Source organism: Grampus griseus (assembly GCF_964374135.1).
Source record: "Grampus griseus genome assembly, chromosome: 1".
Taxonomy (NCBI): Eukaryota; Metazoa; Chordata; class Mammalia; order Artiodactyla; family Delphinidae; genus Grampus; species Grampus griseus.
The window spans coordinates 18,302,216-18,326,196 of NC_139017.1; the positions used below are offsets into that span (position 1 = coordinate 18,302,216).

Genomic DNA, 23,981 nt, shown 5'->3' on the forward strand with positions numbered 1-23,981 from the left:
CATAAGCAAACAACTTTCTGGATTTAGGGATTCAAGTCATCAAATAATCCTTACAAAAGCTGAACTGTTCTGAAAGATTACAATGCCTGTCTCATATTTATGAATGAATTCATGATTCAACATACAGAATGTCTTCACTACATGATTAAAATTGGCATAAGTTCTGCCTTATTCTACCAGCACAACATCAAAGGCTGAATGGTGTCACATAGAAACTGAAATTTAAGTTTCAATACTCTCTCTTCATATTCCCGCACACTATAGGTGTGAGTATAAACGGCTACAAGCTATCCAGCAAAATGGATCCAAAATTTTAAGTGGATTTATTCTCACCCATTCTAAAGAGATGGTTGACCAGTTCTTTCCATCCTTGCCACGAATGATCTCCTCCTTCCCACAATTTAAGTCACCCACTTTTTGTTTTCATTATATAGGAAATTCAATAACACTTTGTCATTTCTTATAACTACAGAACTTTCAAGTTATCAGCCAGGTATACCGCAATATCATTTTGAAACATAATAAGTACAACTGACAATCTTTATTAATAATGTCAAATGCAATTTTTAAAAATTTTTATTAGACTACAGTTGATTTATAATGTTGTGTCAGTTTCTGCTGTACAGCAAGGTGAATCAGTTATACATATACCTATATCCACTCTTTTTCAGATTCTTTTCCCATACAGGTCATTACAGAGTATGGAATAGAGTTCCCTGTGCTATACAGTAGGTCCTGATTAGTTATCAATTTTATACATGGTTGTGTGTATATGTCAGTCCCAATCTCTCCATTTATCCCTCCCCCTCCTCCCCACCACGCTCCGGTAACCACAAGTTTGTTTTTCACAACTGTGACTTTTTTTTTGTAAATAAGTTCATTTGTACCATTTTTTTAGATTCTACATATAAGCGATATCATATATTTGTCTTTGTCTGACTTACTTCACCCAGTAGGGTCATCCACTTTCAATGCCATCCCTTGCATCCTGTCATTATCAACTATATATTTTTTGAAACTTTGATTTTAAGCGTACCACCTTTTGACCACCACCTCTTAGCTTTCCATCTTAACTACTCTAGTAATCCCCTGTAATAATTCTGCATTTCATTAAGAGTTTTAGTACATTACTCCTACCATTTTCACACTATTTATCCAGTAACTCATGTGATCACTTTGCTTCTTACCTGGTTCTGATTTGTGTTCCATCACAATCACTCTCTTGCACGACTCCCCTGTCCCCCTCTTCCTCCACATACTCACCTGGCTCAATCTCACCCTTGGTTGACCTAAACTTTCTGCATTCTCTGCTGTCTGCACCGAAAGAGCTGATCATTGTCAGAGAAAAACAATACACCTGAGTTTTAGCATAAGGACCACAAACAAATGGGCATACAACACCAGCCCAAAATCCTACTGTCTTTCTCTGCCCCTCTACCCTCCCATGCCCAAGTCTCTTGAAATCTATTCATTGAAGAAACCAGGCTGTTGGACACTAATTTCCTACAGTCTAGATTTTGCTGACTGCATCCCTGTGGTATTATTTAACATTCTGTCCTGCTCTCTACATTGTGGCAAATTGGTGGGCTCTAGAGGACTGTTGTCTTTTGATTCACCAATTTTAGCACCATTTTTCATTGATTTAAGGTAAATGAAGGCGTAGCATATATACAGCCCCTCTTTTCCCCCCCATATTCTTCCAATATAACCATATCTCAATTTTTAAATTAAATTCACATTCTCTGTTCTCATTATAAAGAACTCACTGCTGAGACAAGCTGCCTACTGTAATTACACTGCCTTAGATGTGAATTTTTCTTTTCTGGATTTATTACTACCTTGTTATTTAGGGTTTTCCCTGAACAACTGAGGCCTTTCCACACTTTCAAACACCTTACAGTTCTTCTTAATATAAATTTCCATAAAGTCAAACTCACTGGATAAGTTTCTAGGTCTATTATACTGGCTAAAGAAGGCCTCTCTGACAAAATGATATTTGAACAGACACTTGAACGAAGTGAGGGAGAGAGCCATGTGACTAGCTGGGTAAAACCTTCCAAGCAGAAAGGGCAACAATTACAAAGACTGCAAAGTGGGAGAATGCTTGTTGTATTTGAGGGTCAGTAAGGAGATCAGCGTGGTGGAACAGGGCAGTGAGGAGGGGAGAGTTCTACAGGAGGTGAAGTCAAAAGGTACCATAAACCAGACAATGTCAGGCCTTGGATGCCACCGTAAGGCCGTTGGGTTTTATCAGGAATAAGATGGGAAGCCACTATAAGGTTGTGAGCAGAGAAGTGACAAAAATATGACTTATATTTCAAAATTAGCTGCTAACTGGTGAATGGATTTTAGAGATCAGAGAAAGGAAGCAGGAAGACCAGTTAGGATTTCTTTCTCCTCGATAGTTCAGGCAAAAGACAATGGTGGCATGGACTGCTGTGCTGCCAACGATGGAGATGAGACTCGGTCAGATTCAGGATCTACTGTGGGGGTAGGAGAAACAAAGGTGGACTGGATGAGGAGTGTGACAAAAGGAGAACAGTCAAGGATGACTCAAAAGCTTTTGGTGGTGGTGAAAGCAGACGAAGACGAGAGAGAAGAGCAAAGGAGGACCAAGTGTGAGGAGAGGAAATTAAGAATTCTGTTTGGGATCTGTTAAGTTTGGATACCCAGGGGGAAATGTTCAGTAGTTGGAAAATGAGTAAGGAGTTTAGTGAAGAGGTCAGGACAGGAGTCAAAATGGAGATGCTGTGAGTTGATTTCCTGTTCTTATGTTGCTGAGTTTTGAAAGTAGGGGGTGGAAATATTTATTCTTAAATGTACCTCAATGTGGCTTTCATCCTCGCCATTCCACTTAAACTTCTCAGATCAGAGTCAATGAAGACCTAGCTCTATGTCGTCAAATCCAATGGACCTTCTCCTTTCTTGAATTCTATGACGCATTCCACAGTTAACCATTCCCTCCCAAATTTATATGAATCGGGAGCTCTCTCCTGACCTTATGACTCGTATATCCAACTGTCTACTTGGCATCGCCACTTCAATGTCTGATTGTGCCAGAAGTTAACCTGTAAAAAACACAACTCTCCACTTGTCCACTCAAACCTCTGCCTTCTACGCACATTTCAGCCATACCCTGACCATCCACTCAGCTGCTCAAACCTAAAAGCTAAGAAGTCTTTGACCCTTTTCCTTCTCTCGTTTCTAATACCCATCCCTTAGCAAGTGCAAATACATCTCCAACCTGTCTACTTCTCTCTAGCACCACTGCTTCCTCCCTAGACAAAGTCCTCATTCTCTCTTATTGCAACAAACTCCTTGCTGGTCTTCTCTTTATTCTGTAAGCCTCTCTCTAAAGAGCAGTCAGAGGGATATTTTTAAATATCTCCTACTTAGACTCCATCAATGACGTCCACTGCATTTAGAATAAAACCCGAACTTCTCACCCCTATGAGATCTGACCCCAGTGTACATCTCCAACCTTACCTGGTCCCATTTCCCGCTCACTGTACAATCAAGTCACATCAACCTCCCTTCTGTTTCTTTAAGCCTCCAGTCTTCCATCTCTGCCCACCCCGGGCCTCTATCTCGGCTTCTTCCCATCCTGCATGTCTCAGGAGAGGCCTGTGCTCACCAGTCTACCCAGAGTCCCCTCTTCCTTTACTTCTGTCATAACCCTCTGCTTATTTTCTTCATGATGCTTACTAACATTTCGTTATTACCCTATTTATTCATTCGGTTTAATTGTTTATTTTTTGTCTCCCCATCACCAGGACGTAAGCTTCATCAGGGCAGGGGTACTGTCTGCCTTGTATTTCTAGCACCAATATTAGTGCCTGGGGATGTAACAGGTATTCATTCATTTCTTTGTTGAATGAATTAGTCAGACCTCTACATAAAGATGTACACAGAATAAAGCTCATGGCACCTTTCCTTTCTTCATTTTGTAGGCTGGGAGATAAATGAATAGAATAATATTTTCTATCCAATCATTTCTCCTAGCCTGTCTCAATGTTCCAAAGTTTAATTAACAGAACAAGGAAGTCACCCTGAACTGAACTCAACACTTTGGAATTTCGCACATTTTTATGTTAGCAAAAAGTAAAGACAAACGAATGTCTACCAACAAGGTGCTTATTACAGATTATAGGCAGACCTCGGAAATACTGCAGGTTCAATTCCAGACCACTGAAATAAAGGAACTATCACAGCAAAGTGAGTCAATGAATATTCTGGTTTCCCAGTGCAAGTAAAAATTATGGTTACACTATATTGTAGTCTGTTAAGTGTGCAACAGTATGATGTCTAAAAAAACAACATACTGGGCTTCCCTGGTGGCGCAGTGGTTGAGAGTCCGCCTGACGATGCAGGGGACACGGGTTCGTGCCCCGATCCGGGAGGATCCCACATGCCGCGGAGCGGCTGGGCCTGTAAGCCATGGCCGCTGAGCCTGCGCGTCAACGGGAGAGGCCACAACAGTGAGAGGCCCGCATACCGCAAAAAAACAAAACATACTTACCTTAATTTAAAAATACTTTATTGCTAAAAATTGCTAACCATCATCTGAGCCTTCAGCGGCTCATGATCTTTTTGCTGGTAGAGGGGTTGAAATATTTCAAGAATTACCAAAATATGACACAGAGACACGAAGTGAGCAAATCCTTTTGGAAAAACGGCACCAACAGACCTGCTCAACACAGGGTTTGTAAAAAAGCAGTACCTGTGACACGCAATAAAGCAAAGCAAAATAAAACAAGGTCTACCTGTATTCTGTACCAGAAATGCAACAATACACAAAGATAATCTGCGTGTCAGGTATCTTCTGTTCCCCCCCTCTGGATTCACACTCCTTCCTTCTCTCCCTGCTGGCCCCAGGAGCCAGTATGTGCATATTATTAGCCCAGACTTCAAGTTGGGTTCAGACAATGGGAAGTCTCACCAGGACATCAAAGACAGAAAGGAGAACGAAGACAGGATACCTATTTCCTTGCGACCACTGGCCAAAAGCCATCCTGCTCTTGAGGCGCTGATTCTACTCATTATCTCCAATGAGCAGAATTTAGGCCTAGGAGTGGTTAACAGCTGCACTGCTAATCAGCCCGCAAGACGCTGTACTATCCTTTGTGGTTCTCCTATACAACATCTGTATAAGTAGTTTCTCTGCAAATAAAACCTCTTTCAATTATCCTATTTCAAGGATGCCATCTGTCTTCTACTAGGACTCTGAGAAAATGTATATTTAGCAAAACTGTGGTGAAAGCCTCTTTGTAATATGTTGATTGGAAAAGGGCTACAATGTAGTTGTCATGATAGAATCCTTTTATGAAGACATATCTCTGCATAACCATACACATATTACACTTGCACTTACACACGTCTGTAAGGATGTTTTCCACAAAGCCAATGGTGAGTATCTCTAGACGGTAGGATTTAGAGGGATTTTTTTTCCCTTTTTTCTTTATATTTTTATGTACTATGTGAAAATTTTAACAAGCATATACTATACTATTAAACAGAAAAAAATAGATATGTATTTTAAAATAGCATTTCCTTCTTCTCCACACCCATTTCTACTCTTAATTTAGATGCCCATTACTTCTCACCAAGATTATTATAGCTTCCTTACTGCACCTAGTTTCTAGTCTTGACCCCTACACTGCAACCTCTAAACTTCCACCGAAGTGATTTTTCCAACAGGCTAAGTGATAACACCATTCTCTTGTTCAGAATTCTTCAGTGACTCTCAACGTGGTGAGGAGAAAGATATTAAGTTCCTCCGCATAGTACACTAGTCCTTCAGAATCTGACTCCTAGTTACAGACTGGCCTCGCTTGGGCCAGTCTTCATGGTTTTTCCCTGCACACAAGGCACTTCCACCCCAGGCCTAGTACCTGTTGGCTAGAGTGCCTCATCCACGCTTGTTCTCTTGGTCAAGTCCTACTCATTCTTTCCATCTCAGATTGAAGTCAACCTCCTGTTCCCTGATTCCCTTGGTGCTGGGGGCTTCTCCTCTGCTCCCACTACAGCCGGTCCACTTGTCTACTATGACAACCATCATGCTGTGGCACCGTATTGTTTTCACATGTTTCTCCCAACTAGCCTCATGCTTCCTGACAGCAGAGACCCACGTCTTTCCACCTCCACATTCCCGATACCTAAGACAGTATGCCTTCAAATACTAGCTGCAAGAAAAAATCTGCTCTTCTCTATATTTTGCTGGTCTACAAGTTACATGTGTAGAAGACTGATCTATCTGGTAATTATATGAATTAAACACATCTGCATAAAAACAAGTCAAATAGTGGGTGACTTAAAACTGTACAGTACTGCTGCTGAGGGCATAACTGCTAAAACTGCTACCATTTCTTAAAGACATTAAACCTCCGATAATCTCTACGTCTGAACTACCTTCCAGATGTCTCACTAAAGACAATGCATATTCTTTTCACATGAGAATAAATCTACATTTCCAATAAATGAGATAGTTCAATCAAAAAGTATAAGAAGTAAATTCCAAAAGAACTGGAACTAGTCAGGCTTACCAATACTAGCATGATCGATAATTGTGTCAATATCTTGTAGACCCCACTTCTTATAAGCTAACGGTGGTGGCTGTATGTTCTCATTGCCTGATGCTGCAGCTGTCAAAGATAAAAATTAGACAATCCAAACTTAAATATAATGGAGAAAATGAAGTTTTACCAAAAAATCATCAAGAATAACTTGGTTTATTATTCTAAAATTTCAACTAAAAATAATGAGGCAAAGTCATGTAAACTATGCGTACAGTGAGATTTATTCACACCAATACAAGGCACATAAAATGCAAACATTAAAAGACTAAGTTGGCTGTCATAAGAGATTTTGGAACACTCAAGGAATCAGAGAAGACTATTAAACATTCTAGACTACCACTAAAAATCAAGGTGAATTCATACTGCAGTAGAAGCCAAGTAACTAATTTCTCCCCCTTGAGTAAGACAGTGGATAAAATCCTGGAAACAGCAACCAGTGCCTTAGTGAAACCTGATGGTATGCCCAGCAAAGGACACATCATAGAAGGGTCTTGAATGCAAGTAACTGAGGCCAGGCTTACCAGAAAGATATGCTAACAGTGATAGCACTGCCAGAAAAATGAATGCAATGCTGATCACTGACCTCAGCATTTCCACCTAGGGAGTGAATAATGAAAAGAAAAGCAACAGTTCCAGCTCTTGTCACAGGTTCATGCCCAAGGCCCCAGTCATCAGTACATTCTCATGCTACATATTAGAAAACGGCTGGATTCTGGTTGTTTATTCTGGAAGTAGAAGTACTCTGATAAAAGAAAAATGTAATCCTCCTAGCACTCCAGATTTGAGAGTAAGGCCAAGAAGAGAGTTTTCCTATATTGTGAAATAAAAGTCACAACAGTCTGCAGCTAAGTAATCAGAATTATTTTTAGAGCAATTTAAAATAAATAAGAAGGCACAAAGTGGCTTACTTACTTACCTCCTAGGAGATAAAATGGCTTTATGGACTCATACATAACAAAATAAACGGAAATTCAAAAATAGTAAAAATGAAACGGCTGACGATACCAATTAAAACACAATTGTCTACTTCTCGTTTATTTTATGGACAGAATTTTTATCTACAGAAAATGGCCAGTCTCTTTGGGCACATACATTAACAGTAACTATTATGTCTCCAAGATAACAAAGATATTGAAACTTATGGTGGGCTAAATTTAAATAATTTAAAAGATTATGAAAATAGGTATAAAAATTCAAACAAATTTTGACTTTACAGAAAAGCATGTACTATTGAAGAGCAATATAACCAAGAATGTTACAATCTGCTAAAAGGACAGTGAAAATTTTTCTATTGCAATGTAAGATGCTGCATTCTTTCCTTAGAAGAAATTATTTCTTTTGTGTCTTATAGTTTAGTTCTGGATTTATGAACAATCTTTATGAATCAGATAACACATCTTAATTAAACTCTTCTTTCAGGGAGCTGTCTAAATCATTTAAGAGTTAAACTTTGTTTGCTCTTTTTAGGACCATTAGGCTCCTTTATCCAAACCCAGTGGGGAAAGTCAGCACCAACACTGGTATTTTCATTGCTTTTAAGGCTTTTTGTTCCCATTACTTTAACATCTCTAAAACTGGAATCTTAAAATCAATGGTGTGACTCTCACTGGCAGCATTTTTACTTCTTAGTGAAACAGAAAATAATAGTGCACCTTATAATCAATGGCATCTTGAATCTGATGAAAACCAATATCCTCTTCTAAAGACATAATAGCATCAGAGTGTAAACTAGGGGTAGTAAAGATTAAGAATTCTTGATTATTTGTGCACTTTTCATGCCAAAGTCTGGAAATGATGTAGCTGCCTATGTAGATTATATTTAGGTCTCTAACTTTTCTCTGTTCAGAAGTGTTTCAAGTTGCGGAAAGCAGCTGTTAACTTCCTGTTGGGTCCTGCCTCCTGTGAGGAAAATGCCCCCTGCAAACTTTATGCTATCTTTACCCTCAGTGAGAATGGAAACAATGTAGAATCACAAGATTTTAGTATGCTGGCCCAAATAGCTGCCCATCTAGTGAGAAATCTGGTTTCTCAGCTAGATGCAACTAAATTCTCCACCTCAGTGTTGAATCTCTCTCTTAACTGGCCAAGACATATTGCTGAATCAGTAAATAAAGCCTGCAGTTCAACTGACAACATGTAAAGAGAGTTGATGTTCTAGTCCTGGCCTTTATCTTACTAAGCAATCTACCCAACAATGCACTCCCATTTCTACAGTAACCGGTTTTTTTTTTCCTTTAAATCTAGTTCAGAAGGCCTTTTTAATTTAGAAGACATATTTAATTCTCTAAGTAGATTAAGTTAAATAAGACAAACATCACCAGAGGTTAGCTATTTCTTGGCCAAAATTACCTTTGGCCACCTGATTTCGACAAGCACGAAGAGACTGAAAAAGGCTAAATCCGTCAATAGTCACGATGGCAGCTGGATATAAGATACTCAACTCTTCATTCTATTAAAGCAATAAGAAAGAAGAAAATAATAAATTTTCATTATTGCCAAATAAGCATATCTATTTTTCTATTATAGCTGAATGTCATTATTAATGTCAAATTTTAAAATACTATAACTAAACAACTGTCAAACACCCAACACACAAAACAATATCAGGCAGAGGAACAGTAAAAATAGACAATTTCAGAATGCCTTTTGGCCAAGGACTTAACGTTCTTCTCAAATATGAGCCTTTGTACATGGTGAATAACGTTTTCAGGATAGATGGTGGGAGTAACCAAAAAAATGTACAATGTTTCATAAAAATGAGATAGAGTCACTGTATGGATTAAAAACAACACATAAAAGTAAAAAGAAGAGAAAAAGGAAACTCACCTGAAATCCCTGACATACATCAGTATATAATGTCACATATAATCGCACACTTTTGTATGAGACTATACCATATAACATGTTTTTGGTATTCTAAAACTATTCTATAACATGTTTTTCATTAATCAATAATACGTCCATTATATTCTTCCATTTTAATAAGCGAGCAAATCATTTTTTGTTGTGGAGATGCTGTATTTCATTGTATGAACCAAAATTCAGTTAACCAGTTCTTACTGATGGACATTTAGTTTGGCCTCCTGCTTCTGCCTTTGCGCTCCACCACCCATGCTCCACAGACAGCATGATCTTCCTGAGACTCGGCCGATGGAACCACTCTCCTGATTAAATCTCTCCAATGGCTCCCTTCTGCACTTAGAATAAACCTGAACTCTAACCATGCTACAAGATGCGGCCTGTCTCTAACCTCATCTCACATCTCTGCCCTGGCTCCTTGAACACGAAGGCCATTATCACCTCAGTACTTTCCGCGTGCCTGGACCTTCACCTCCCAGGTCTTTGCCTGCCTAATTCTTCTGCTCGTTCAGGTCTCGGCTCAAATGTAGTTGCTCTGAGAGGCCACTCCTGAGCCTCTGTCTCGAACATCATCTCCATTCCCTCATCTCAGTACGCTCTCATCCACATGATTACTTCCCTCACGGCACCTATCAGAGGCTGGAATCGTCTTGGAATCCCTAGTTATTCATCGTTGGTTTCCCTCCACCATCCCCAAACTGCAGGCCCCACGAAAGCAGAAACTTTGCATGTCTGGTTCACCAATGGATTCTCAGTGGTTAGAACTGGGCTGGGCACATAATAGGCAGTAAATAAATATTTGTGAATGGATTAAATATTTTCATTATTATAAACATCACTGCAATAAACATTCTTCTGTATATATCTTTTCACATCACTTTGGTGTAAATTCCTTCAAGGGGGTCTTTTGGGTGTTCACGATTTTCATCTGTGTTATTAAACTGTCTCAACAAAGTACCTATCAATTTTTACTTCTATCAACAATACAGGACAGTGTCTGTTTTTCCATATTGTCACCAACTTTTGTTAATCTTCGCCAATCTGAAAGGCGAAAAATTATCCAAATGTAGTTGCTTATAGTCCTTAGATTATTAATAAGGTTCAAATTTTTATCATATGCTTTAGACCAATTATATTTCTTCCTTTGAGAATTGCCTTGCCCCTTTTTCTACTGGACTGTTGGGGTGTTTCCATTTTTAAAAGACATTTGTGGGCCACAAGGGGTGGGAAGCAGGGGACGAGAGAGCTGGAGTATGGGCTCACATAACAAGTTCACAAAGCTACGCTTACACAGTCCACTGAGCGTAGCAGCGGGGAGAGAGCCCCCAACTCGGAGGAACTAATCACCACCTCGTCAGTTATCTCCAAAACGAGACCGCCTTCCTGAAGAAGACACTCATACAAACACCAGTGGTCCAACAGCAGCAGAAATTATGCTAAATGACTGAGATCTTTATGCAGAAACCGCGGAAGAAGTTTCTTTGACATTCCAGAAAAACATTTGGAATCTTCTCCTGCAATGATCAGCCATCACACCTACTACACTCACTGCCCCCAGAACTGAATTACAGGAAATCTGCTCCTGTGATCTTTAATATATCTAGGAGTATACTGAAGAAGCAGCAAATAGATATTTTTGATATATAAACTGATGTATTAGATCCAGAGATACTGTGTAGAATGCAGGGTAACGACAAAGGCTTCTCTCCGCATGTTTAATAAGAGTTATTTTTCAACTAAAGGATTTTCTTGACTCACAAAAGCAAAGAGCAAACAAATATTTAAATGTGAGTTATATTTTCCCGCCAGCTCTAAAAAAAGGTTATTATAGACATAACCAAGTTTAAAGTGTTTAAAGAACCTTCATCTTCCAGAGAATTTGTAAAAAAAAAAAAAAAAAAAAAATTATCTTCTTGGATTTCCAACAGCTTCTTCCTTGTTTCCTTCAATAGTTCCATTTTCTCCTGTCTCCTTACGGTGAATATTATAAGACTTAAGTCTTCAGGCTTCAGTTTTATTTTCCTATAACCTTTATGTGGAGGAATTCACTCATTACCTATGACTTCAACCATCGTCTTCAATCTAGTCTTTGTGTCCATATGGTAGTTCTGTATCACTACAGGCACGATGGTATTTTCATTTTATTTCCTACCATCACCTCAAACTCAACACGTCCAAAACCCAATTTAACAACCTTTGTTTACGGCCAAAGCAGTCCCCTCTTCCAACTTTGTCAACGGCACACCTCAGGATGGAGACCTTGGAGCCAACCCATTTTTCTTTTTAAAATTCAACATCTCGATACAATAACCAGTCCTGTCAAATGTTCCTCCAAAATGATTTTTGTACTAGTCCTTTCTCTTTCCACAGCCATTGCAGTCCTGGCTCCCAGCACTGTACATCTATTACAGATAACTTAAAAACCCAGATAACTAGCCTCCCTGATTCCAAGCTCTCACAAGTCCAATTCATCCTGAAGAAAGAGTCCTTCAAGATCCCTTTGATTACATCACTTCCTTCTCATAAATCTTTAGTAGCTTCTAAATCTCCTGAATCAACTCCGATTCTCACTTGGCTTTCAAATTTATGAAAAATTTGGCCGCTCAGCCTATTCAACAATGTCTCATCAGTTACTAACATAGGTTTCTTTGTTGTCTCATACATAGTCCTGTGTTTGAATCTTCCTTCATTTTTCTCCTGACTACCTAAAATGCTTTCCCTTCTTTTCTCACTAATTAAGTTCGATACCCATTTTCAAGGCTTAATTCAAACTTCACCCCCTCAATGAAATTTTCCTGTTTTGTCCTAGTCCTAATTGAGCTCCCTCTTCTCTAAACGTGCACAGAAGTTATTCTGTTCATAAAAACTAGCAAATAATAAGGTATTGTTTAATATTACTGATTAACTCACTAATAGGTATTAATAGGTATTAGTCTAGTCTCTCTTACTAGTTAAGTTTCTTCTAGAGTTCCAGTCCATCTATCGCACAATTTAAGTCCACATAGTCAAATTTGAAGATTTGTTTACTTCAAATCTTCTGGAAGCAGGATAGCACAAAGAAAGAAAGCATATTATATAGTTTTGACAGGGTACCAAACAAGATGTGCTAAGAGTGTATCCGTTTATGTGGCTCTACAATTACTTTTTGACTGTGAGACAATGAAAATCTCACACAGCACCAGGAAGAAGCAAAAACTGTGGACAGCCTTGGACACTCAACGGTATTATTTTCTCTATCAAAATCTTCAATGAATATAAAATATTTTCCACAATAAATAAAAATTTAATAACCCCATTTCTGAGAAATAGGTTAGTGCAATGTGGTAGCACTATTAATAATACAGCTAGAACTTTTTTCTTTTACTCTCTATATAATTTTGACACCTAAGTTCAAATAAAAAAGATATAAAGTTACAAAATACCATTTTGTACCTTAAGTCACTATTAAATTCTAAAACTGAGAAAACTTTTTATCTTCTGACTTAAGTGTTTTATTTCATTATAGAGCAAAGCATACAATATTTCATTAAGTAAGTAAAAGCAAGACTGGTATTCTTTACTTGAGTAGCTTATATTTCTATTTAGAATATGATAGCACAGCTAACTGTGCCACAAGCAGATACTTAAAGTTTCCACCCAATGAAAGAGGGAAGAAACGACTTCAAAGTAAAGCCACTACTACTCTGGACACAATCTCTTATGCTACCTGCTCCGTCACGCCGGGATGTCGTGGGATTTCATAGGTCCTGCACTTGAGCTGTAGCACTGGGTCCTCATTCAGGAGCTGTGAGAGCAAGAGCACGCCACTCTAGGAGGAAGCACAGAGATAAGCCCTGCTTGTTTTCTTACCAATATACCGGAACAGGTACGGCCAGAGAGCATCATTCCCCCAACAGGCCTTCCGTGGATGCCTGGTAGTCTGTTTGCAGAATATGGCTTCTCTTCTCTATAGCTCCTATCAGAACTTTCTACCACCACTGCTCCCCCTGTTCCAGTCTCCACCCCATAAAGTATCAAATACACAGTCCCAAGGGGCAGGTGGTCATGAGTCACAAGTGAGTGTGATGGGGATGGGTTACCAGTCAGCTGTCATCTCGGAACCGCACAGCACTCAACTCACCTCTGTGTAGAAGCGTACGTAACCCGAAGTAAAGCCCACCACAATGCAGGTCCAGTCTGGTCGTCCAGTGGAACTCCTGTTACGAACAAAAGTGACGATCTGAAGCGCTCATAAATCAAAGCAAAGAAAACAAATGACTCATTCATCCTTACCTCTTCTGGCTTGCTAGTGGGATACACAGAGCACTGGTTACACATTCCCTAGAAACAAAAACAAAAGCATATGCTTATCTAATGAACTGATCAATTACTTTGAAAGCTCTATAATGGGATGTTAAAGGGTAATAAGAGGAAGATGAGCTCTTTGGATCAGTTGTATCCAATGCCTACATAAAAAAACAGTAAAGCTCCCCCCACGAGTAGGGTCATAAAATCCATTCACATAAAAGGTAATGTCATATTCACCTGTAGTTAATAAAAAACAGTGTTTTTCACTCTGTATTGTCGTGAAAAGCACAAAACTGAGAAAACATCAAATGATCACCAAGCAGTCATTTCCTACTGTTCCCCTCTCCTCTGCATCAGCTAAGAACTTGGGCAGAGGGTGGGAGGAATTGGCAATCACATTACAGGCAAGCTGCATTTCTGCTGAGTACGTTAATCTAGAGACTTACTGTATTTCAATTGGCTGGCTGCTTCTTTTTTGCAGAAATTGCTCCTGATAACCTATTTCTACGCACCTGCTAGGCTGGATGGTCCCTAAAAGGTTTTTTTTTTTTCTGACACATAGACTTGAAAAATTTGTCTCGCACTCAGAGACAAGCCTCAAAATTAAAATAACTCCTACTGACTTTCATTTAACCTGTAAAACCTCAGGACCATCACCAGCTTATTCAACAAAATATAAACCCTCTTCCACATACATCAAACCAGATAATCACCAAACAAAATTAACCTTTTTGTTTGTTTGTCGTCTCTAAAGTAATTGAACCATTATGTTTGCTTTGCATTTCGGACAGAAATTAAATGTCTTCAAAATGCTTAGACTAATAAATGACTTAAGGAGAAATACTATTTATTTTGATAAAAGTAGAAAACAATTCATTGAGTATCTACAGAGTGTCAGGCATGTACTATGGATTTCTACTTGGTTGTCTTTATCTGAATTCAAAGTCTGAAGAATCTTATTCATTCCGACCAGGTACCTTTCAGTCATAAAAATTTAACTGAAAACAGGTTTTGGCTGCAGGTTCCAGGCTAGCAGCTCCATCATGGAACCATGCTAGAGATCTGGTTTTAAAACTCTTACTGGGACTTCCCTGGTGTCACAGTGGTTAAGAATCTGCCTGCCAATGCAGGGGACACAGGTTTGAGCCCTGGTCTGGGAAGATCCCACATGCCACGGAGCAACTAAGCCCGTGTGCCACAACTAAACAGCCTACGTTCTAGAGCCCGCGAGCCACGACTACTGAGCCCACGTGCCACAACTACTGAAGCCCGCACACCCAGAGCCCATGCTCCACAACAAGAGAAGCCATCGCAATGAGTAGCCCCCGCTCACCACAACTAGAGAAAGCCCACAGGCAGCAATGAAGACCCAACGCACCCAAAAATAAATAAATAAAAGTAAATAAAATTAAAAAAAAAAAAAACCTCTTACTGGATCAGTAGGAAACTTGAATTTACCAGCTTGCATTTCTGAAGTATTTATGAGTTTTAAGAATTAATGTAGCACTGTCCCCTTTAAGTACAAGCCCAATGCTGGCAAAGCAGAGAAGACAAGGGCTGCCCTTGACTTTTTAGCTGAATAAAATTAATGAAGAGCTGAGGAAAAGACAAAATGTAGGCAGGATGTTATGGGATTCTCTCTGAATTCTCCTTTAAATTCTCTTCAAACAGGTCTTTTTTTTTTTTTTTTTAAGTAATCACATGGTTAATAAAATTAAAATTTACTGGCCAAATCATGCTCTACAACTTCTAAAGCTGCAAAGAATATACATTTACTAAACATTCCAAACAATGAAACTTCTTAATAGATTCACATACAAGTCAAACCATTTCACATATACATTTAACACACAGAGAGACAAAAAAAATGAACTGGTACCTACCCTTCTTCGACACTTAAAGAGCCACTCCAACCAACAGCAAACTGCATTTCTTCCTTCCCTTTATCACTATGTTTCCATTTTGCTGAGAAAAAATTAAGTTATCACACAAAATAACTTCTTTAACTATAGTATACTAAAACAGAATTTATAAATTTCACTCTTTCCCTTTAGAATGATGAGTACAGAATTGAATAGTTCTATATTAACTGATTTGAGTCTTTTTCTAGGTAAATATAAGATAATGTTTAAAATTTTTATAAGATTTATATAAAACTCTCTCTTTAGTCTCTTTCCTCCAATTCAATCCATATAATAAAGTTATTAATTCTCATGTACCACCCCACCTTTCTTATTTATAAAACTACTTTTTATCTTTAGTTGGCAGAGAAAATTTTTCTATTAGATTTATGCTACTGGAGGGCACATCTGCTTTATAAGACCATTCCATATCCATTTAATATAAGATCTTATTTTGATCAGTGAGGTTTTCCACATTCTATATATACCCAAACTTTAAATTTAATCTTCAACAAAAATTATAAGCTGAAAACTTATGCCCCAAACAGGAAACTACAGCACTGTGAGTTTTCAAATTAGAGTTGAAAGTCACTTGACTCACATTATTACTAAGAAGCAGTCAGTGCCCTTTTTAGCTCTGACTGCCCCTTGCAAGAACTGGGCAATGCCCAGTACTGCCTCTGAAATGCCATAGAGAGACAGCTACAGTATCTGCAGCCAAGAAAGAAAAAGAGAGGAAAGAAACAGAAAAGAAAGGGGAAAAGAGAGAGAGAGAAATAAAAAGAAAGAGAATAAAAAGTGTTATATAACGTATCAAACTATGGAATGCCACCATATAATGCATACGAGAGAAGTAAAACTTTTTCTTTCTGCCTAATCCATTTTCTATTCTATGCATTAAAATAAATGAAAATAACAGAGTACTTACGCACTAGAAATACAGCTTTTTGCTCCCGAGTTATAACCATAAGATCATTGGTTGGAGATAAGGATAAAACACAATCTTGAAGCCAGGAAGTTTTTTGTGTTTTGCACGTATTTCCTTCTTCTTCCTGTGAATAAAACTACAATTATTTCCATGGAAAAATATCGAGAAAAGTTCAACTCAGCATGTCCACCTTGAGAAGCAAGGGAGAAGAAAAAAGGGATAAGAAACCTTCCCAATTCTTTTATAGTCTCAGTAATATTCCTTATCAAAACATGTCAAAGATGACCAATAAACAAAATATCCACTACAAGCAGATCTCAGTTTTGAATATTAATTGAAATTTAAAAAAATAAAACAGATAGCAAGACATTAAAAGAACCTCCCATAGGGATTATTCTAGGAATAATTCAGTACTAGGAAATTTAGTAAATAACCCTATTTGAGACAGATAGCTAGGGTATCTGCAGCTAGACAGCAAAGAAAACATTATCTGACAATTACGACCTGTAAAGTATGATAATTTGGACACATCTTTTTATGTAACCTGAAAGGTGTTCTCTCTTTTTAATTGAAAATGCATTCACTATGTAGGTAAATTCCCATGGTTAAAAATTCACAGATCTAAAAAGGTCTTCTTTGCAAAGTCTCTCTGATATTCCTGTATTCCGGCCCTCCTTTTGTTCACTCCGGAGACAGCGGTGTGACCGGTTCTCGTACATCATCTCCAGAGACACAACTCACATGGGCAAATACATTTAACTACTCCTTTTCCCCTTTTTCTGACACAAATGGTAGCATACTATATGCATACTTCTATATTTTACTTTCTTCTCTTAGCATATACCTCAGACTTCATTCTACATGAAGTTTCTGAATTTTTTAAATGGCTGCATAGCATTCCATTATATAGACACACCATAATTTAGCCAACCAGCGCCCTACTGATGGACATTTGTGTTGTTTACACTCTTTTGCTGCTACTAACTATGCTACAATGAATAACTTTATACATTTGTCAGTTTATGTGGGAGTGTGTCAGCAAGCTAAGTTTCTAGAAGTGAAACTGTTGGGTCAAAGGGAATGTGTATTAGTAAATTTGCCAGATACCCCCAGAGTGTGCTCCACAGAAGTTGTGTTAATTTATAATCTGACCCAGCAAGTTTTGAAAGTGCTTGCTTCCTCGGGGCTCTTCAAATGATGCTTCAACTCTGACTGATCTTCGTCCAACTAACAGGTAAAAAGTAATATCTCAGTCTATTGCGTTCCTCTTATGAGTGAGAAGAGGCATTTTTTCATATGCTTAAGAGCCTTTTCTATGAACAGCGTGTTCTTTCCTTTGCAGATCTCCTGCTGGATTGCTGTTCTTTTTCTAGTTGATTTGTATATACTCTTTACATACAAGGAAAATTGGTCCTTTGAACCTCAGAGTTGTAAATAGTTTTTCCAGTTCATGTCGTAGCTTATTTTTCTTCATGCAGAAGTTTTTTTATGTAGCTAAATTATCAACCTACTTATTCTCTTACGGCTTCTAGGTTTTATGCCACGCGGACTCCTACCTCACGCAACCCTACCCGATAGCTTTTGGATTGAATTTATCAAGATGGGGGCGGGTAAGAGGGGGGAAGAGATGCAGCCTGCTTTCCTTAAAAAAAAAAAAATACATATTTATGTTTTTTAAACTTTCAGTAAGCATGTATTACTAGCATAATGAAATTTTAAATATTTTAAAAACAGAAAATCATCCTAATCAGAAATATTACAGTAGTATTTCTAGGAAAGATAAATTATTTCTTGCTGTGATACTATCAAAGAAATATTTAAAATATAAATAAAATATGGGTTATAGGACATCTTCAGGAAAATCTCCAAGTAGGTCTGAAGCCTCTGGGATAGTCATGTGATTATTTTTCCTTCTCAATGGAACACTGAGGAATAGATTTGGAACTTCTTTCTTCTGCAAGGTATGCTGAAGAGGCTGCACCCGCTCCCAAAAGATAACAAGAAGAGTAATACTGGCAAAATCCCAGTTTTGTTTTAGTAAAGCTCCATTTTTTAGGAATTTTGCTATCCAGTTTGCTGTTTTGTTTTGATTTGTTTTTTCAGTTTGCTGTTTTGAATGTGTATTTTTCTACATATAAACTAGGGGGAAAACGATCCCCTAAAGATGAAAGTTATAAGTTAAAAGTAAGTTGTAATTCAGTTCTCCCTGGACCCACAATTTCTGTCAGAGCATACAGTCTCTGTTTAGCTGGCACTCACCCAGAACTCCTCACGGTGCCTCGGCTGTAAGCTGAGGGCATCACAACCCTATGGTTCCCTCCCCAGGAACTGAGACCCAATTATACCAACTCTGAGGTTCAGGATTTTTCAAATGATTGGAGTCTCCCCTTCAGTAAGAAGGCTAGAAGCAGGGCAAGTCATACAGGGATATAATTTAGGTATTGTGTTTGATAAGAAATTAGGAGCGTCTAAAACTCTTTGATTGGTCTCTTATCCTAAAATTTCCATCTCATTGCAATAAAAAAGAAATCCAAACAATGCTCCAGAAAAGGGATAATGCAGCTCTCATTTTGGCAAGTTCCACAAAAAATAACTGAAAAGAATAACTGAACATCTATACAAATGGGTTCTTCCGTTTATCATACTTCCAAAATTATGTACAAACAGTAAACTCTAAAAAGTCTGTAAAAGTTACTTTTCAACAAAGAACACGATTTCTGTGTTTCTATCCTGTTTTCAAAATAATGCCACTAATAAGGATGAGATCTGTATTTTTATGTTTGCTCAAAAGACAAAGAGTTTAAGAAATTCAAAGATGGAAGGCATTGAAAGACTAACTGGCCCAAACCTCATTTCATAATAAAGATAGCAGAGTCTTAGGGCAGTTGAGAGATGTGCTCCAGGCCACACAATCAGTGTCAGAGCCCAAAGGAGGGCCCTGCTCATCTTGGCGGGTACCTGCGACAGCTCTTTGAGAAGCCTGGCTCCCCTTGGGACTTGACTCTAGTCTCAGTCAATGAAAAGTCCTTCTCAAAAAGAACTTCCCTATTACTTATCACTATATACCAGGCTAGTCTTTCTGTGGTTCTGTGAACCGACTTAGAGCCATGAAGAACCATACTTGAACATGGGAGCCAGCATATTCTTGAGGCATTCCTTTAAGCATTCCTTTAGAAATACTCTTCCCTCTCTCTTCTGTCTGTCCATCTCAAGTTCCAGTTCCTATCACAATTCCATCCTCCTCTGACTTCTACCGTCTTTCGAACTTATTGCAATGAAAACTCTTACTATCCTCTGTTTATGCTGGGATTGCATTTCTCCCATGCTAGACTAGAAGCCTTCTATGCTTTCTATGACTCAACTCCACATGCAGCACAGCTCTAATGGTAAAAATGAGGAAATAATAGCATTCCAATTTCTCCTTACTTGTAGTCACAAAGATATTTGAATAACCTAATATTTATTCTTGCACATGAAACTGTACGACAATGAGCAATTGATTCAAAGTTAGTATCCTAAGTAACGTATCCTTAAGTAATAGTATCTTATGTTTTTCCTTAAGTAATATTACGATTTAACATTTCAAGATTCTGGCTGACAGATCCATGGCAGGTACAAGTTATATATAAAAAGGGACAGAGTACTACTCCCTTAGTTGGGCCTAGAACTCAATGTCAAATTATGATCATGCTCCGTCTGCCACCAACCCAGCAAATGGACTACAAGTGATCCCAGAGCAAACATGAATTTTGCCACATAAGTACTAACCAAGATAAAAGCACAAGAAACCGATATCACTTACACAGAAGCAAATTCAGAGACACTACTCCACAATGACTAGTTACATCCCCAACCCTGCTGAGCCATCTCATAAATGTACATTTTTAGTAGCATGAAACCAGAAAAAGAATCTTCACATGGGTCAGCATTCCGGTTTCATCTCTTGATGATGGGGGGGAAAGGGGGTGAAAACCAATATCTTCTGTCATTCTTCACTGCATTTCCTTTTCTATGTCCTCTCTAACTCTCCATCTTTCCTTGTAGCTGTGGGACTAAAAGCAGACCCCCCTAGTCTGTCGTGGCAAAGCTGGACGCATACAAGCAGGAGTTCCATACACCAATTGTGAAAACGGGTTAGGAAACGCTCACATGATTCTCTTATACAGGCAGACCTCAGAGATGTTGCGGGTTTGGCTCCAGACCTCCACAATGAAGCAAATATCACAACAAAGTGAGTCACGTGAATTTTTTGATTCCCCAGTGCCTATGAAAGTTATGTTTACACTATCCTGTGGTCTAATAAGTGTGTAATAATAGCATTACGTCTTAAAAAATGTACATACTGTAATTTTAAAATACTTTATTGATAAAAAATGCCAACCATCATCTCAGCCTTCAGCAAGTCATAATCTTTTTTGCTGGTGGCGGGTTTGAAATAGTCCAAGAATCGCCAAAATGTGACAAAGAGACATGAAGTGGGCAAACGTTGGAAAATGGCACCGATAATTTGTTTGAGGCAAGGTTACCACGAACCTTCAATTTGCAAAAAAAAAAAAGCTATATCTGCAAAGTGCAATGAAATGGGGCATGCTTGTAGTATATATGTTGTGCTATATTATTATATCATATCATCATTAGGATTTGACGTGTCATAAAATTCTAGAGCTAAAGTTTTAGTCTTGCCACTTGGGAACGATGCTAGCTTTTGTCACGAAATGCAAGGCTGTGTGCTCTGAAGACGAGCTCAACAGCTCTTCTGATCCACAGCCACAGTGGGGTGGGCGTGGGACGACCACCAGCTCCCGGTCACATGTAATTCCAAAGGCACAACATTCAGTGTATCAGGTTCAATAAGATAAAAGGCTGCTAACGACACAACTAAAAACAAGTGATATCCTTAAAATTATACACAGTGGTAGATTTTTGTTATTTCTCCATGGGTTTAGCTATTTTTCCCCAAGCAGTGTAAATGTTATCAGAAAAGCATAAAGCAAATTTACAAATTGACAACAACTGGCAGTGGAGGTGGGAGAAGAAGTCTTACATAAATCAAATTTCTTTCAATAAGTCCTCAAAAAAGAAAAAAAAAAAATCCCTTGGTACATCTGGGTGATGTACATCAACAATCAACATGCTATATACAAAGGCAAACAAAGAATAAAAGGATGGGAAAGTACATGTCCTAAATGGTTCTATAATGTCTGCTACACTGTAACCAAGCAATTTGGTAGAAATCAGGCCACAGTCACTTGAAATCTCCTCTCACCATAAGGAAATCCTTTGGCATCAGCCTAAGCAGAGGACAGTGGGTCCATCAAGAAGCGTTTGCCCCAGATGTGTGCTTGCGTTTGGCCACCTAACTCGACAGGAATGAGACAGGAAGGACGGCAGTGATTTGGATGATGTACACAGCAACATCTGCCAAACACTTGCTAAGTGCCAGACACTGTGTTCAATGCTTTACACATAAGTCTTACTTAATTCTCACTGTCACTCTATAAGGAAGGTTCTATTACTACCCTCATTTTGAGATGGAGAAACAGAGACTGATCAAGGTAACTTCTCCACATGACACAGACCGAGCAGGGATTTGGACACAGGCATCTGGACACAGGCCCTGGGGTTCAATTGCCTGGGCAACCTCTGTGCTGCTTCCACACTGCACTGCCCTGGGAAGCTGGGCCCTATAAGGAAAACTGCCAAGGCACCTTTAACTCTGCTCTGCTGCTGGGCTTTCAGAATGAAGGGGGTGACGAGAAGCTCTACCCCGCTTCTACACTAAAAGACGAGTGCCCCTCAATGATTAAAAAAGTAAACGGAGGAAAGAGGGCTGTAAAGGCCTAGTAAGGATGTGCCAGGAAGTCTCAGCACACACTCGTTGGCCAATAAGATGTAAGCTCATCACTGTTTTCTACCATAAGGGCATCTGCCTATCAATCAGATTTTTCTGAAAACCTCCCACACAATAATGGGGCCCACAGCCATGAACAAAACTCCCTTGAAGATAATGATCCTAAAATAATGCCGTCCTCTGACAAGGCCGTTAATTTCCCCAGCGAGGCATGATATTAAAAAAAACAAAAACAGCATCACCAGGGGCTACCACGGCTTTTCACAAAAGCCAGCACGTACCCAGTTACTAAAGGTAACATTAAATACGTCCATTAGCCATAAAACACAGCCCCTGTTTCAGGGTGGGAAGAGAGAAAGTATAATTTTATTTTAGTGTGGCTTAAACTTCAAGGATTTTTCTTTGCCTTGAGACTAGTAAAATTTTTTCTCAATCTGCACAAATAATGGAAACCACTGGTGTGGGTTATGAAAAGGAATCTTTTCTAAACGCTAGGGCTGTGACAAATATATATTTTAAAAATTTACTTCTTTCGATTTTAAGCCCACAAATTTGTCAAACGATTAGTCTTTCACAACGCAGCAGATGGTAAAACTGCAGTAATTTAACCAGCCTTTCAATTATAGCTGGCCACCATGGGGGCTGGTAAATTATCACTCTGTAAACATAGTGGCAAATGTTTTCTGGTGTATCAGCTACTGTGATGACTAGAGAACCACTGAAGTAGCCCACAGTAATTTTTCAAAGCTTTCAATTTTAGTTAATAAGTCCGTCGTTTGCAATTATCACTGTCACTGTCATCGTGCTAACTTTCACAGGCATGTACATGTAACAGTGGTGCCAGCAAAATCCAGTATAAATAAGGGTCTGTCAGCATATTCACTGTAATTCTCAGTAGTTTACTACCTAAAGCAAAGAAATAAACTAGTCAGCCACACTTTCTAAACAAAGAGACATAAGTGCTTCAGCAATTTTGAAACACAAAAAAGTAAATAATGCCATGTAAGTTTTCCTTTTTTCTAGTCTACTATTAGCATATATAATACCCAATGCTTCTCAAACATTTTTTTAGGTAGCAAGACTTTTTATTCCCGAACAAAATTTTATACAATATCTTAATACATGATATAGATAAAAGCAGAAATGAGGAAGCTACCTAGCACCTTTGCAGAGCCCTAGAGCTTTCTCTAACATGGCATGAAAAGTACTGGTCCCGGCCATTTTCCAGATCAGGGACTAAAATTCTCAAGTGAAAGATCTTAAGGTCTTGTCAAAATTAAAATGAGGCAAGGCAAGAGCTCTAAATCTGGTTACAAATTTGATTACAGATAACCCAAAGAAAAAAAAAATTACAAACACAATTAGTCACAAAACCCTCTGACTTCAATCTCAATTTTTAAAATTATTTTTCTTCCTAACCTTAGAGGAAGTTAATGATAATTCAGTAACTCTTACAGTTTTATTTCAATTGTCAATTCAAGTAGGATTAATTCTGCTATTATTTATTTTTTAATTGTATATATAATGTGACTCCATTTTTAGAGAATTTTCTGTGTGGCCCATTCATCCAACCACTCAAC

At 38.5% G+C, this 23,981-nt stretch overlaps 1 protein-coding gene across 3 annotated transcripts in view; it reads right to left on the minus strand.

The window, feature by feature from the left end:
- RAB3GAP2 (RAB3 GTPase activating non-catalytic protein subunit 2) overlaps positions 1-23,981 on the minus strand; it is a 90,075-nt gene that overhangs the window by 41,425 nt on the left and 24,669 nt on the right. For all 3 annotated transcript variants that reach the window (XR_014297695.1, XM_082670414.1, XM_082670413.1), the window contains exons 3-9: positions 16,551-16,674; positions 15,605-15,686; positions 13,707-13,754; positions 13,555-13,630; positions 13,141-13,242; positions 8,925-9,024; positions 6,543-6,641 (exon numbers count right to left, since the gene is read on the minus strand). Coding sequence is in view for 2 of the 3 variants with exons in the window: in XM_082670414.1 (XP_082526540.1) it covers positions 6,543-6,641; positions 8,925-9,024; positions 13,141-13,242; positions 13,555-13,630; positions 13,707-13,754; positions 15,605-15,686; positions 16,551-16,674 (631 nt within the window). In the remaining variant the exon portion in view is untranslated. The remainder of the gene's footprint in view (positions 1-6,542; positions 6,642-8,924; positions 9,025-13,140; positions 13,243-13,554; positions 13,631-13,706; positions 13,755-15,604; positions 15,687-16,550; positions 16,675-23,981) is intronic.